Source organism: Mobula birostris, chromosome 12 (genome assembly GCF_030028105.1).
Source record: "Mobula birostris isolate sMobBir1 chromosome 12, sMobBir1.hap1, whole genome shotgun sequence".
Classification (NCBI taxonomy): domain Eukaryota; kingdom Metazoa; phylum Chordata; class Chondrichthyes; order Myliobatiformes; family Myliobatidae; genus Mobula; species Mobula birostris.
Window position 1 is genome coordinate 73,664,356 of NC_092381.1, and position 14,785 is coordinate 73,679,140.

At 37.9% G+C, this 14,785-nt stretch overlaps 1 protein-coding gene across 1 annotated transcript in view; it reads right to left on the reverse strand.

Moving 5' to 3' along the window:
• The window catches only part of LOC140206058 (WD repeat-containing protein 47-like), a 59,740-nt gene that overhangs the window by 22,638 nt on the left and 22,317 nt on the right, over positions 1-14,785 (reverse strand). The window contains exons 3-6 of the mRNA XM_072274139.1: positions 12,407-12,490; positions 8,519-8,603; positions 5,641-6,443; positions 527-659 (exon numbers count right to left, since the gene is read on the reverse strand). Coding sequence (XP_072130240.1) covers positions 527-659; positions 5,641-6,443; positions 8,519-8,603; positions 12,407-12,490 — 1,105 coding nt within the window. The remainder of the gene's footprint in view (positions 1-526; positions 660-5,640; positions 6,444-8,518; positions 8,604-12,406; positions 12,491-14,785) is intronic.

A 14,785-nucleotide genomic window follows, 5' to 3' on the forward strand; every position in this document is an offset into this window, starting at 1 on the left:
GTATATTTGATAATCAAAAAGGGAAATGTTGCAAAATGTCAGTTTTTTTAGTCACCTGTTTAAACATGGTAATAGAGAAAAAGATACAAAGCTTCATAAATCCATTTAAGCTGTCTGAGTCATTGCACTATTACCCACCAACATTTCAGATAAAAATAATGTGAACTCTCATGGCAGCAGCTTCTAAATGAACACTGCTTTGGGGTTGAATCTATGGATAGTACACTTGAAGTGGGATTATTGGTCTATAGTTTCAAACGTGACAAAATCTACAGATGCTGAAAATCCAAGGCAACGCACATAAAATGCTGGAGAAATTCAGCAGGTCAGGCAGCATCTACGGCTATGAATGAACAGCCGACATTTTGGGCCAAGACCTTTTATTGGGACTACTTGCTCTGGTTCTATGCAAACTTTTCATCTTTTGATCCATTCCAAATTGGCTTCACAGGATTTAAAAACATTTTTCTGTGAAAATATGGTAGCTTTGTAAGACTGAAAACAATACTCAAAATTTGATTCTTACCTCATTCTTCTCCACTTTTGGGGTTGCTGAATTTGGTGTAGCACCTATTGAATTGCATAGGGATGCTTCATCCTGAATTGAAGTTTCACCACTACCAGTTGAATGTTGAACCCTTGGCACTGGGGAATCTGTCCTGATAACACACGGTGCAAAGTTAGCAAGAAAATGAAAAAGTAGCTTATTAAGCAAAATAGTTACCTCAAGGGAAGACAACTAGGAAACAGAATTATTCTCTTTTGATATATAGACTGCATATTGCACAAATTTTTCATATCATGTGGATGAGAAGGTAATTTTAAAAAGTTCCCCTAATCTTCAAGGTGATTTGACAATGAAGCATGCACAGATGCTTGCAGAATCACATAAACGACCATGCTATTTTGCAGCTAAGCTCAGTGCAATCATCAAAAATCAGTGAATTGATTATAATAGTTTGTAAGTACCCAAGGTTTAAATGCATATTAATTTGAAAGTAATGCTGTCTGAATAAAATACAAGGTATTTTAAATGGGATGGTATACCATAATTATTGCTGAGTAAACTCACAGTAAAAGACTCATGTGAATTGCAATTCACCAAAGCATTACTTAAAAAAAACAAGCGTGAAACGTCAACATCTATGTTAACCTTGTTTGCGTCTTTCTTTTACACTGAACTATCCTTATCTATCAATTAAAACTACTTCTTTACTTTTCTGACATGATTCAGAGTTCTTCAAATTCTGCTAATCAGACGGTTTTGAGGGCTTAAGTTGCAGCTAAGCTGTTTTAGTTATGTTCAATGAGGTTCTCTCTAACATATGGGCAAAGACTGTTTCTACAAAAACTGCTAGGATAATGGGCAATATGACCATAGTACTCTGATAAAGGCAGCCACTGAAAGCAGCATAGTTATAGAATCAGATATGATAGTCAAGAAAGCAGATACTCTATAGCCAAAGAAAGAAATAACGAAACGCTCTATTTTATGGCAGGGTCAAGAACATTTATTTGTGCCTTCAAACTTAGTCTAGGAGAGGGAGGATACCATTGTCGTCATCCACATAGAGAATTAATATAATTAAACTTAAGGTTAAATACCTGCTGGGGTCAAAACTACCATGCAGAACATCACAGTTAATTACCAGATTTTCATAAGACTTTTGTTATAGACTTGTGGAAACAGGGCAAGAATTTCACTTGGAATAGCTGAAAAAGTCATAGAGCAGTACATTGCTAGCACATGAGTGCTACAAGTTTAGAAGGTGCCAATAAGAATATCTGGAATTTGTAAAATTTTCTTGTAACTGTCTGGGTTTCCCCCAGATACTCTTATTGTCACCTGCATATCAAAATCATAATCATTGTTATGTTAATTAGCTGTGATAAATTGCATCTAGTGTAGGTGGAAGGAAGAAGAATGTGGGTGTAACGGGCATGTGTAAGAAAATAGGTTACAGAGAAATAAGAGGAGGGAATGAGATTGCTCTGATAGCTCGCTTAGATTCAGCCAGCTGAATAACCTCCTATGTTGGAAGGAAATGTGAAAACATAAAAATGTTATAGTCTCCAAATAAATGAGACTGGAACCATTGCCCCAGGAAATCTAATTACTAGACCTAAAGGCAGGAAGCATTATATTTACAAAGCTAAGAATAGAAATAACTTCCAAGAGAGACTAACATCAAGACAATATATTGGAGCTATGTAGTTATATGTTGGACTTTATTTAAAATCTGACAGCGCAATATGATAATTTAGCAAGGTAAGTTTACAATGTCCAAATTGGGAAAAAAGTAGTCTTAAATGACAAATTTTTAAATGTTAATACTTTTCAAAACATGGCCTTAAAGCGGTGTATATAAAGATGTTTTTAGGCAACTTAGTTTATCTCCTACCAACAGGTAGATTGTGTAAATCAAAAGGCCATCACTGTAAGAGATTAATCTTCATATTTTGCCCACTGTTTGGTAGACAAACTTTAAAGATGACAATCCAGAGCAGTAACTTGTATAATTAAACAGGAAATATGCTATTTTAGGTCCCGCTTTCTGTAAACTTGTTAATTCATCACAGTAAAGCATCCTCTGGGGAAGAGTAAACATAAGATGATAACAATCTTAGAATGAGGAAGAAGTTAAATTAATCCATTTTTAAAAGACATGAGGGAAAGGTAGCTGGAACTTTAAAAAATCTGAAAAAAGTTAAATAATGGAATAATTCAAGATACTCCACCAGAATACTTCCCGTTAGAAATCAAAGATCAATGGGAATTCTGAAACACCTTTGGCTCACTGAAGATTTCAATAATATTAGATTAAAAAGTTGCCAAGTGGAAATAAGAAGTCAAAGTGTTTTACAATGATAAGACTCATTATTGACCTTGCTTTCTTAGTTGTTCACAAACTATATTATTTATTTAGTTAAAACTACAAATCTAGATATGACTTTTCAGAAAAAAAAACTTATTTTCCTTTAGTAACACAAAATACTAAGCTTAGACGCAATTAAAGCAAGCAATTACTAAGACAAACTAATTATTGCAAAGGCATTGCTGTCAAAGGGCCATACTACAATCATACAGGCCTTTCATTGATAAAATGAATATTTTCCTTAGGTTAAATAGGCAGTTATACTGTGATGAGAAGCAAATGCAGATTGTTTTTCCATTTAATGAGTTGTGAATTGCTGTAATTATATTCTCCTGAAATTTGTGGATGGGCAGAAAATGAATACAGGTGTCCCCCGCTTTTCGAATGTTCGGTTTACAAAACTTCACTGTTACGAAAGACCTACACTAGTACCCTGTTTTCGCTTTCAGGTGTTTTCATTGTTACGAAAAAAAAATTCAGCGCACGATAAAAGGCAGCGCGCCCTGATCAGCCACTCTCCCCCGGATTCGGAACGGCATTGCTTTAACACGTGCCTGTGAGCAGCCGTTTGCAAGATGAGTTCTATGGTATGGGAAAAGCCTGAAAGAGCTCGTAAGGGTGTTACACTTACGGTAAAACTAGACAAAATTAAGCGTTTTGATCGTGGTGAACGAAGTAAGGACAACATGAGTTTGGCTTGTGGAAGTTGACGAAGATGATGTTTTGGCATCTCATCACCAAGAACTGACAGATGAAGAGCTGATGCAATTGGAAGAAAAAAGGCTAACAATCGAAACCGAATGAGTAATGATAAAGTACGACTTTAATTTTGAAAGGGTACGTCGGTTTAGGAGATATTTGCAGGATGGTTTGAGTCCTTATTAAAGAACTGTGTGATAGAAAAATACGCGAGGCTCAGCAGTCAAGCAAGCCTTCCACATCAGCCACAGCAGATGACGAACCTCGACCTTCGACATTGAGGCGGGCAGTCATAGGAGAAGATGAGCCGCCTGCTCTAATGGAAACAGGCGACGAGATGACACCCCAGTGTCCCACCACCCCAACTCCCAGGCCACGGACAGATACCGATTCGTGGAGAATGCAAAGGTAGCTGGGAGGCACACAGCACATCTTTAAGAAAAAAGCCAAAATAAACATGCTAATTAATTAGGTGCTGCCAACACGTAACTGTTGGCCCAGATCAGAGACGACGCAATCGGAAATCGGCACTGATCTGGGCCGACAATTACGGGCGGCATCTAATTAATTAGCATGCTTGTTTCGGCTTTTTCTTAAAGATGTGCTGTGTACCTTCTGGCTACCGCTGGACCCCTGCACGCTTTGCGGATCGGTATCGGTTGGTGGCCCAGAGGGTGGGGGCCACTGCACCACCCAGCCTGCGACGACTCAGTCTAACACACCATCATCAGTCTGCTTGGCGCTGTCCCGATTCCGGTAAGTGATACTACGCTGTATACACATTATTTCTACTTTATATAGGCTGTGTATTTTTAGGTGTTATTTGGTATGATTTGGCAGCTTCATAGCTTAAAGGTTACTGGACAGAGTGTTCTTGCCAACAGCGCTCGCGTGAGATTTTCTGCTGACGGCGCTTGCGTGAGATTTTCGCTACGGAGAACAGTTCAGAAATGATTGTGGAAAAGTATTTCTACTTTATATAGGCTGTGTATTTATCATATCATTCCTGCTTTTACTATATATTACTGCTATTTTAGGTTTTATGTGTTATTTGGCATGATTTGGTAGGTTATTTTTGGGTCTGCGAACGCTCACAAAATTTTCCCATCTAAATAAATGGTAATTGCTTCTTCGCTTTACAACATTTCGGCTTACGAACCGTTTCATAGGAACGCTCTACCTTCGGATGGCGGGGGAAACCTGTATGTTTAAAATGGAAATAAATAGATTTTTGGACTCAAAGAAAATCAACGTATACAGGGAGGGACAGAAACGTGAATGAATTCAAGGATCACAAACGATCTAACTGAATGGCATGACTCACTCTGTCTCTCTCTTTAAATCTTACAGACCAATAAGGAAACCTATGGTTTAATTTTGCCTCCAAGCAATCATCTCTTGGTGAACATATTGATTTGCCCCTATTTAACAAGCAGTAGCAGTGCACTGATGTGCAGAACCAAAATTATATTTAGGCACTTGGAACAAAACTGATTGTGGGCCAAAGAACTCAATTATCAAAAACAGGAAGATCAAGAACTTAAAGAAGCGTATATCCTATTATAGTAAACTATAAATATTTCTATAGCTTTATAGTCTAAGTCGAGAAAGAAGAACAAGGAAACAGGACAAAGCAAGCAAATTTGGGAACAACTGGTAAATTTGAAAAAATTAGGGATGACAATTTATTTTTTGCCAAATATATCTTTTTAGGGGGAGAGAAAGTGAGAATAAAGATGCTAAAGGATTAAAGCACCACCTTCAATCACATTAATTTTGTGATCCTTACTAAAAGCAACCTAGATTAAATGCCACTATTCATTACTCAAATGCAGATTTTTCACCTTGAGTAATTATTTACTCTTCATTTCTCAGATGCTTGGCTAGGAACATTATTTTAACTGCTCACATAAGAAATTTCTAATTGCATATAATAGAGAGCATAAAAACATCCAATTTCTATGGTCTGCTCTGAACTTTAACAGCATAATTGTAGACACATCACGATATATAACACCTTTTACCAAATAAATAATTATTTGAATTAATTCAGAATTAAACTAACCTTTCCGGTGATTCCTCATATATGCTGTGACAATCTGTGTTTTCCAGCAAGAGACTTCTGGAAAGGTTTTGTGTTCCAGGATAATGAAAATTAGCAAATGAATGAGACATTGGAGAACTTCTGTTAACTAAATCGGCATTACGTTTCTCTTGACTAGTCAGTCCATAAGAGAGCCCATCCAATGCAGGGTTCAAGGAACGTGACATGTATGCATCAGCAGACTGTGGTCTCCTCATTGGAGATGATGGATAAGGAGACAATTTATTAATTAGGGGTGTTAAAATATCTGTGTATGATGACCTTGTGGGCTTCACAAGTTTATCTGTATGGATATTCAAAACCTTCTGTTCAAAGGCACATGAGAAAGTATTGGGTGACAAATTTTGAAGCCATGAGAGAAGACTCAAATCAAGATCATCACATCCATTTCCACAGAGTAAATCAATTCCAAGCAGTACTTCACTCTCACTGATCTCTTCACCAGTGGCTCTACTCTGACAAAATTCTACACATGACTCATATAGTAAACCTTTAATGATCAGTTGAAATAGTCTGTTATTACTGGCTTTGAAACCAGCTTCACTCAGCTTTCTGTCAGCAGGGATGAACTCTGCCACCATAACACAGGCCTCGTCAAAGCACTGGACACGAGCAGTGCTGGGGTTCCAATCCTTAAATTCTGCATGGTTTGTTAACCGAGGAAGGGTAAGCAATAAGCAGAGTTTGCTGTAGTCTTCCTTGGAGGGACAATATTCCTCTAATGCATGGAGACACTTCACAGCCTCTTGCATTGTATATTCCAGCTGCAACAAAGAATGTTCCAGATATGGTATTTTAATACAAATCTATCTTAGTTTATAACATTTAACTTGAAATTTACCATTAGAAGCAATATTCTTCTCAATAGAAGTACAAACTACAATGGGAAAAACATTCCATATATAATGTCCATCTGGAAATTACCTCCACAAAAGATTAAAGGCTTCGGAAAAATGCATGAACCAGCTAGCAATGTTTACTCAATTTGTTACCGTACAAATTAGAAGCTGCAGATCAAATTTTATGAGGTAGAAGAGATTTCAGAATAAGCTACATACCAGTATAATCCTTACCATGTTGTACAGGAATTGAGAAAGCATTTACTCAGAACTTTTTCCTGAGGCTTTTGTTAGATAAGAAATTTAACCTACAGTTATTATTTGTTTTACATCAGATGAAAAATATTAATTAATAGTTAAATTTGAAAATCAGATGTCATGATAGTTAATTAATGGGCAATGATGTATATATGTACTCTGACTCTGTAGAAATTTCTTGCAGGGTTCATGTTATTTAAGAATATGTTCCTTTGTCATAATAAAAACAAAGTCATGAAACCATAACAGAGCTTTAAAAAAGCTCCAATAGTACATTAGAAACTAACCAATCTGTAAAAACATCTTTATAAAGACCAGATACTACAAGTACTTTGCGTGTAACGTGCTGTAAGGTTTCACTGCTAATGTAATGGTTTCTCTGCAGCAGCAATGTTTGGGTTATGACTAGAGATAACGGAGGCTTTGAGATATTTGCTATCCAATGAGAGGCATGTTGTTCTTTCTTGTGGGATGGGGACCAGGGATTTTGCGGTCTTTTGTCGGCGAGAGATGAAGAGAGAAGACGCGAATAGCAAGAGTTGGTAGACTAGCAGGTGGAGTGGACTCGGAGCGACGCTCAGAGGAGATCGATGGGGATCAAATGGACGAATCCATGCGCTCCAATGTGCACATTAGACTGTTTCATTAAAATGGGCCCTTTTTCTATTTTTTCTTTACTAACCCTATAGTCAGATTACAATTTATAAAGTTCAATCATTTAATTGCATACGGTGTTCTGTCTGATATTTTGCAGTTCGGAATTGTAACCGGACAACACATCATGCAGCATCCACACAAACGAGATTCCTCAGTTTGGCTGGGCCAGAGGCTGTCTTCCCCTAGACAAATGCATGCTGGCCGAACCTGAGGGTTACATGCGTAATATGGATTTAATTGTCAAGCACTTAAACTTACCTTACAGAACAATGCATTAGAACAGTAAATTCAATGGTTTAAGTCAGCAGTCCCCAACCGGGCCGCAAAACATGTGCTACCGGGCCGCAAAACATGTGCTACCGGGCCGCGAGGAAACAATATGAGTCAGATTCACTTTTCCTCATTCCCTGTCACACACCGTTGAACTTGAACATAGGGTTGCCAACTGTCCCGTATTTGCCGGGACATTCCGTATATTGGGCTAAATTGGTTTGTCCCATATTTCCCCCGCTAAGGTAGAGCGTTCCTATGAAACCATTCGTGTCGAAATGGCGTGAAGCGAAGAAGCAATTACCATTAATTTATATGGGAAAAATTTTTGAGTGTTCCCAGACCCAAAAAATAAACTACCAAATCATGCCAAATAACACATAAAACTGAAAATAAATAACACTAGCATATAGTAAAAGCAGGAATGATATGATAAATACACAGCCTATATAAAGTAAAAATAATGTATCTACAGTACAGTCAGGAAGATGAAGGCAGAACCAATTTGTGGGGGGAAAAACATTGGCACATATGTGCATGCGTACACAGGTGCCTGCACAAGGCTTCATGGTCATAGTAGTCTTTCATGGGGTAAAGTGTCCGGGGATTTGACTAATACTTTTGTCCCTTATTTGGGAGTGAGAAAGTTGGCAACCCTAACTGTAAAAGACATGTGGAGGTGAGTTTAACCCTACTGAACAACACACCCCATCTTCCCCCCCACCCCCCCGGTCGGCCGTTCCGCAAGAATATTGTCAATATTAAACCAGTCCGTGGTGCAAAAAAGATTGGGGACCCCTGGTTTAAGTACTTACATGTTGAGGCTCATCATCTGCTGACACTGCATTGTTGACACACAAGGCCTCCAAAAACTTTTGTTTCAATATAATGTACCGGAACCTGGAAAAGCAGATTAATATCATTAACCGATTTTATACTCTTTAACAGGTTAAACACAAGTACCAGGGTATTCTCACAACAAACAGAAAGATCTCCTTGAAATCTGTTCACAAATAAGACATACAGGAAATTAATAGATTACGATTTTTGCACAGTTCTTTTAAATAGAAAAGAAAAAATATAGATACAAAAAATCTAAAATTAAAACAGGAAAAGCTGGGAATACACCCGTTGAATGGTCTCTGATCCAAAACCTTAATGCTTTCTCTTTCTAAAGATGTTGCATGACTCATTGAGTATCTCCAGTATTTTTATATTTATTTTACTTTTAAACTCTAGCTATGATTTTTCTAATAAGAAATATTTAAAGTTGTGAAATTCATAGCACATAGTTCAACTTGTAAATAGGCTTCTCAACTTGACTGCAACACACATAAAAGTTGCTGGTGAACACAGCAGGCCAGGCAGCATCTCTAGGAAGAGGTACAGTCAACATTTCGGGCCAAGACCCTTTGTCAGGACTAACTGAAAGAACAGCTAGTAAGAGATTTGAAAGTGGGGGGGGTGGAGGGGGAGATCCGAAATGATAGGAGAAGACAGGAGGGGGAGGGATGGAGCCAAGAGCTGGACAGTTGATTGGCAAAAGGGATATGAGAGGATCATGGGACGGGAGGCCTAGGGAGAAAGAAAAGGGGGAGAGGGGAAAACCAGAGGATGGGCAAGAGGTATAGTGAGGGGGACAGAGGGAGAAAAGGAGAGAGAGAAAAAGAATGTGTGTATATAAACTCCTTTTTCTCCCCCTCTCCAGCTCTTGGCTCCATCCCTCCCCCTCCTGCCTTCTCCTATCATTTCGGATCTCCCCCTCCCCCTCCCACTTTCAAATCTCTTACTAGCTCTTCCTTCAGTTAGTCCTGACGAAGGGTCTCAGCCCGAAACGTCAACTGTACCTCTTCCTAGAGATGCTGCCTGGCCTGCTGCGTTCACCAGCACTTTTATGTGTGTTGCTTGAAATTCCAGCATCTGCAGATTTCCTCGTGTTTGCGTTCTCAACTTGACTATTAGTCTGACACCCACATACACTATTCTCACAGCATCAAAGGAATTAAACATTTCCAAGATGGAAACTGCAGTTGCAATTGATGTTTACTGATAAAATACAAAATTGTAACCATATACAATGCAACAATTCAGTCTATTATTAAATACTTTTCTCTTCAAAATTAACACAGCAGTTTAAACATTTGGCAGCAGCATGTACTAATTATATCAAAAGCAGCACAATTTTTAAATGATCACTGATGAAAATTTTTAAAGAAAAAAGCCCAGAAAAACATTTCATTGAAGCTCTGAAGGGTAATCATTAAAATTGTTCCATAAATGACAGTCAACAGAAACCAGAGAGGAGACACAGTGGTGGCAATATGACAGAGGAACCCGCTGTTGGATTTGCATGGAGGCTCAGGACAGGGGTTAGCAATTAAAAACGGAAAAATGGTAGATACATTAACCTGACAGGAGATATTGAAGGAATCAGACCACCTTGCTGGTGTAAGGTCATCACAAAGCTACTGGGACCTACAGTTGCAAGAAAAAGTTGGTAAATCCTTTGCAATTACCTGGTTTTCTGCATTAATTACTCATAAAATGTGGTCTGATCTTCATCTAAGTCACAATAATAGACAAACACAATCTGTCTAAATAATATACAAACAATTGTACTTTGCATCAATACTGAGTACTCCATTTGAACAATCACAGTCTAAGTAAAAAGTGAGTATGTGAACCTCTGAGGTATTATCTTCTACAAAAGCTATTTAGAGTCAGGTGTCCTAATCAATGAGATGAGATTGGAGGTGTGGGTTGTAGAGGTACCCTGCCCTATCAAAAAGACACACAATCTCAGGTTACTAAAAGAGCCTGCTCTTCTCAAGAAAGATCTGTTTATATGCACCATGCCTCAATCAAAACAACTTTCAGAGGACTTTAGAAGAAGAATTGTAAAGATACATCAGTCTACTGTAAGAGAAATTGTCTACAAAGGGAGGAAATTCAGTACTGTTGCTACTCTCCCTCGGAGTGGGCAGCCTACAAAGATCAGACAAGAGCACAACGTGCAATGCTGAAGGAGGTGAAAAAGAACCCAAGGATAACAGCAAAAGACCTGCAGAAATCTCTAGAACTTGCTAGAGTCCCTGTTCATGACTCCAATATAAGAAAAACCTGGAAAGACACAGAGGAAACCACTGCTCTCCAAAAAAAAACATTGCTGCATGTATCAACTTTGCAAAAGACCACTTGGATGTTCCACAATGCCTTTGGGACAATGTTCAGAGGGCAGTTGAGACAAAAATTAAACTTTTTGGCACAAATGCATACTACTATGTTTGGAGGAAAAAAGGCACTGCACACCAACACCAAAACCTCATCTCAACTGTGAAGCATGGTGGAAGGAGCAACGTGGTTTGGGGCTGCTTTGCTCCCTCAGGGTCTGGACAGCTTGCAATTGTCCAGGGAACAGTGAATTCAAAATTGTATCAGGACATTTTACAGGAGAATGTCAGTGTAACAGTCCATCACCTGAAGCTTAATAGTAGTTGGATAATGCACAAGACAATGATCCGAAACATAAGAATAAATCAACAACAGAATGGTTTAAAAAGAAGATAATTCAAAATTTGGAATATCCAGACCTTAACCAAATTGAAATGCTGTGGCCTGAAGAGGGCTGTTCATGCAAGGTATCCCAGAAACATTGAAGCACTTCAACAGTTTTGCATGGAGGAATGGTCTAAAATTCCTCCTTGCTTTTGTGCAAGTCTGATCAGCAGCTACAGTAAATATTTGGTGGAGGTTATTGCTGGAAGGAAGTCTTACCAGTTATTAAATACAAGGGTTCACATACTTTTTTCCAGCCGGAACTATGAATGATTAAATAATGTGTTCAATGAAAACATGAAAAGTACAATTGTCTGTGTGTTATTATTAGGCAAGTTGTGTTTGCCTATTATTGTGACTTAGATGAAGAGCAGACCACGTTTTATGGGTAATTAATGCAGAAAATCAGGTAACTGCAAAGGGTTCACAAACTATTTCTTGCAACTGTACTTCCAGAGCTGATAAGGCAGTGCACTGGATCAACCTTTCCCAACCCAAGCTGTGAATGGGAGCCAATTACCCTCAGTTTCTGGCCTGTCAGTGCACATGAAGTTATACTCACTCCTAGATTTTCAGTTCAGAATGATGCAAGTTTGAGAAAAGACAGCACTGGTTTTTAATAGAAACTTTAAGCAACATTATTTAGAACTGTAGAAAATACATCTGAAAAAGGTAGTAAAGGCTGGTTTTTTTTTAAGTTTAAAGTTTCCCCTTCACTTCTAAGAAAGAAATTTGCCTGCTGACTTATTGAAATTACTATAAACTAAAATTCAAATACTTTTTCCAGTGCTGTCTGCCTTATTTGCAACTGAGCTGCAATATTTTTGAAGTTCTTCCAGCAGATTTAATAAATTTCAAATGATTAGTTATATAAATGCAAAGAAAGTGTAACTTGTTGCCTTGGTAACCAATTTCCCTATCCATCTCTTCATTTAAGAGAGAAAAGAGCAATCACTGGATGCATCCCAAAAAGAGCAGTTGACTTAAACCAGAAAGCAGACAAATAGAAGGTGTAGACACAAGAGACTGCAAATGTGGAACCCTCGATCAACAAGGTCTGAGCTGCATCTGTGGGGGATGGGGATGGGGTGTGTATGGAATTATCAATGTATGGGAGGTGAACAGTAGTATGGAAAAGAAAAATTCACCTTTTTCCATCGAATTTTTCCATGCACTCCAGAGGCTGAATGAATTGAAGCACTTCATCCCAATGGCCATCAAGCACTAGCTGCCTACAAAATAAGATTTTAAAAAGTGAAGTACTATACTAAATATATTCAGATGGCATAACCAAACTAATGTTTTCTCATCTAACTAAACCAAGAACCCAGTGCATACATCAACTTATTGAACTAAAATTTTTGTCACATAACTTACCTTTCCTATCCTTGCATTTTAGCTGATGTAGCAACAGTAGACAGGGAACTGTTTTAAGACTGTACAATAGTACTTGATCTAACAGGTCAGTATATTTGTACTGCTGGAGTCTCAGATCATCTTGACCAGGATGGTTCTAACATAGATCTGTGTAGACATTAACTGGAGCTCACCACAAACTGATATTAAAACCGTATAGTGTTAAGAATGACTGGTTTCTGTGCTCATGCATGATTAAACATCGTTTATGTTTTAACAAGCAAAAGGATTGCACTTGGTTACTTTGTTTGCTTCAGTTAAACAGGTAACAGTTCAGCACAAATAACAGTATTGTATCCACCACTATAGGAACATTTCATAATCAATATCTTCAGCATTGGACAGAAAGGGATAACCTGGCTTAATTGGCTATTCTACATTATCTACAACAGAAGGGAAACAGGGCTCTGATTTGTCTCTAAATCGTTGGAGTGTCATTAAATCAAACCCTTTTTTTAGAAAGACAAAACATTTCTTCTACACCATAATCTTATTCCAAAATAAATGTATGATAATTGCATACTAGCTAGATTTATTGCAAGGCTCATCCCAATATATTTGTGCTTGTGTGTGATGTTACCTAATTGCGTGGAATGTCCTTTGTTGCCTATTTTGATTAAATCAATACATGAAAACTAGCTTTTTCCAATAACTTTACCAATCATTTTTTTAATATGAACTTGCAGCATTAATGTGCAAAAGATGATTAAAATGGACCAACAGATGTTTATGTTTAACTTTCTGTGGGCAAAATAACAGCCAGCTGACACTCACTTTCATCATACTAGTTAATTTGACATTTAAATGATCTTTGAACATCAGTGCTGGAGTTCTAAATTTTAAAAGGGGAAAATAGTATGTGAAGTCATAATTTAACACCTTCATGAGAAAAATAAATGACTGATAGATACCAACATATGATGAGAAGATACAGCAAAACTTTACTCATCCAACACCCTAAGACTTTGGTTCAAAGTTCAAAATTCAATGTAAGTTTAATATCAAAGTACACATAGATCACCATATACTGTGGGTGGTCACAGTAAATACAAGAAACACAACAGAATCAATAAAAGACTGTATCCAACAGGACGAACAAACAACTAATGTGCAAAAGACAACAAACTGTGCAAATACAAAAAGAAAGAAATAAACGATAAGTAGAGACATGAGATGGAGCATCCTTAGGTTGTGGGAACAGTTCAGTGATGGGGAGAGTGAAGTTGACTGAAACTATACCCCCGGTTCAAGAGCCTGATGGTTGAGCAGTAATAACTGCTCCTGAACCTGATGGTGTGGGTCCTGATGGCAGCAGCAAGAACAGAGCTTGTCCTGGATGACGGGGGTCCTTGATGATGGATGCTGCTTTCCTGTGACAGCTCTCTGTGTACATGTGCTCAATAATGGGGAAGGCTTTGCTTGTGATGGACTAGGTTATGTTCGACTAAGTTTTTCCAGACCGGTTGGCTATTACCCCTATAAATATCCAATGCACTTTTAGTTCACTTTAAAACCAAATACTTACAAAATGGTATAACAAAATTTCCAGCAAACTCAGTACGCATGGAGCACAAGAACTAGTGTTCCAGTAAGAAAGACTCGCGAACCATAGGGATTTTCAACTAATTAGATACTGAATTATCAGGGTTTTCTGCATTCGGAGCAGAACAGAATCTGATAATTTCATGGCACAAGGTGGCATAAAGGATGTTACTGGAAAGAATCCAGTTAAGCAAATTATCAGTGATGACTTATGGTCACATTTGAATCAATTCATAGGGAACATTTTCAGGAAATTATTCTTCACTGCTGAGTATTTCCAGGAGGTTTTATGAATTAAATTAATTTAGATACAGTACTTCTAAATATCGAGTTCAGGGTGATAAGAGCAAACCATTTTTTGAACAACGCATGAGATGAATTTGGGCAATGTGAACATAGTGTATAATGCATACAAAAACAAAACCCCAACAAAGATGTTCCCAACTCAGCACAAAAAAAAGCTCTCTAAATAATCAATCCTTGAACATGCGCAGGCTAGAAAACTTAATTAAAAACTGCAAGAAAGGAGCCAACTGTTTCAGGGCAATGATATGAGTAGAACTGAATGA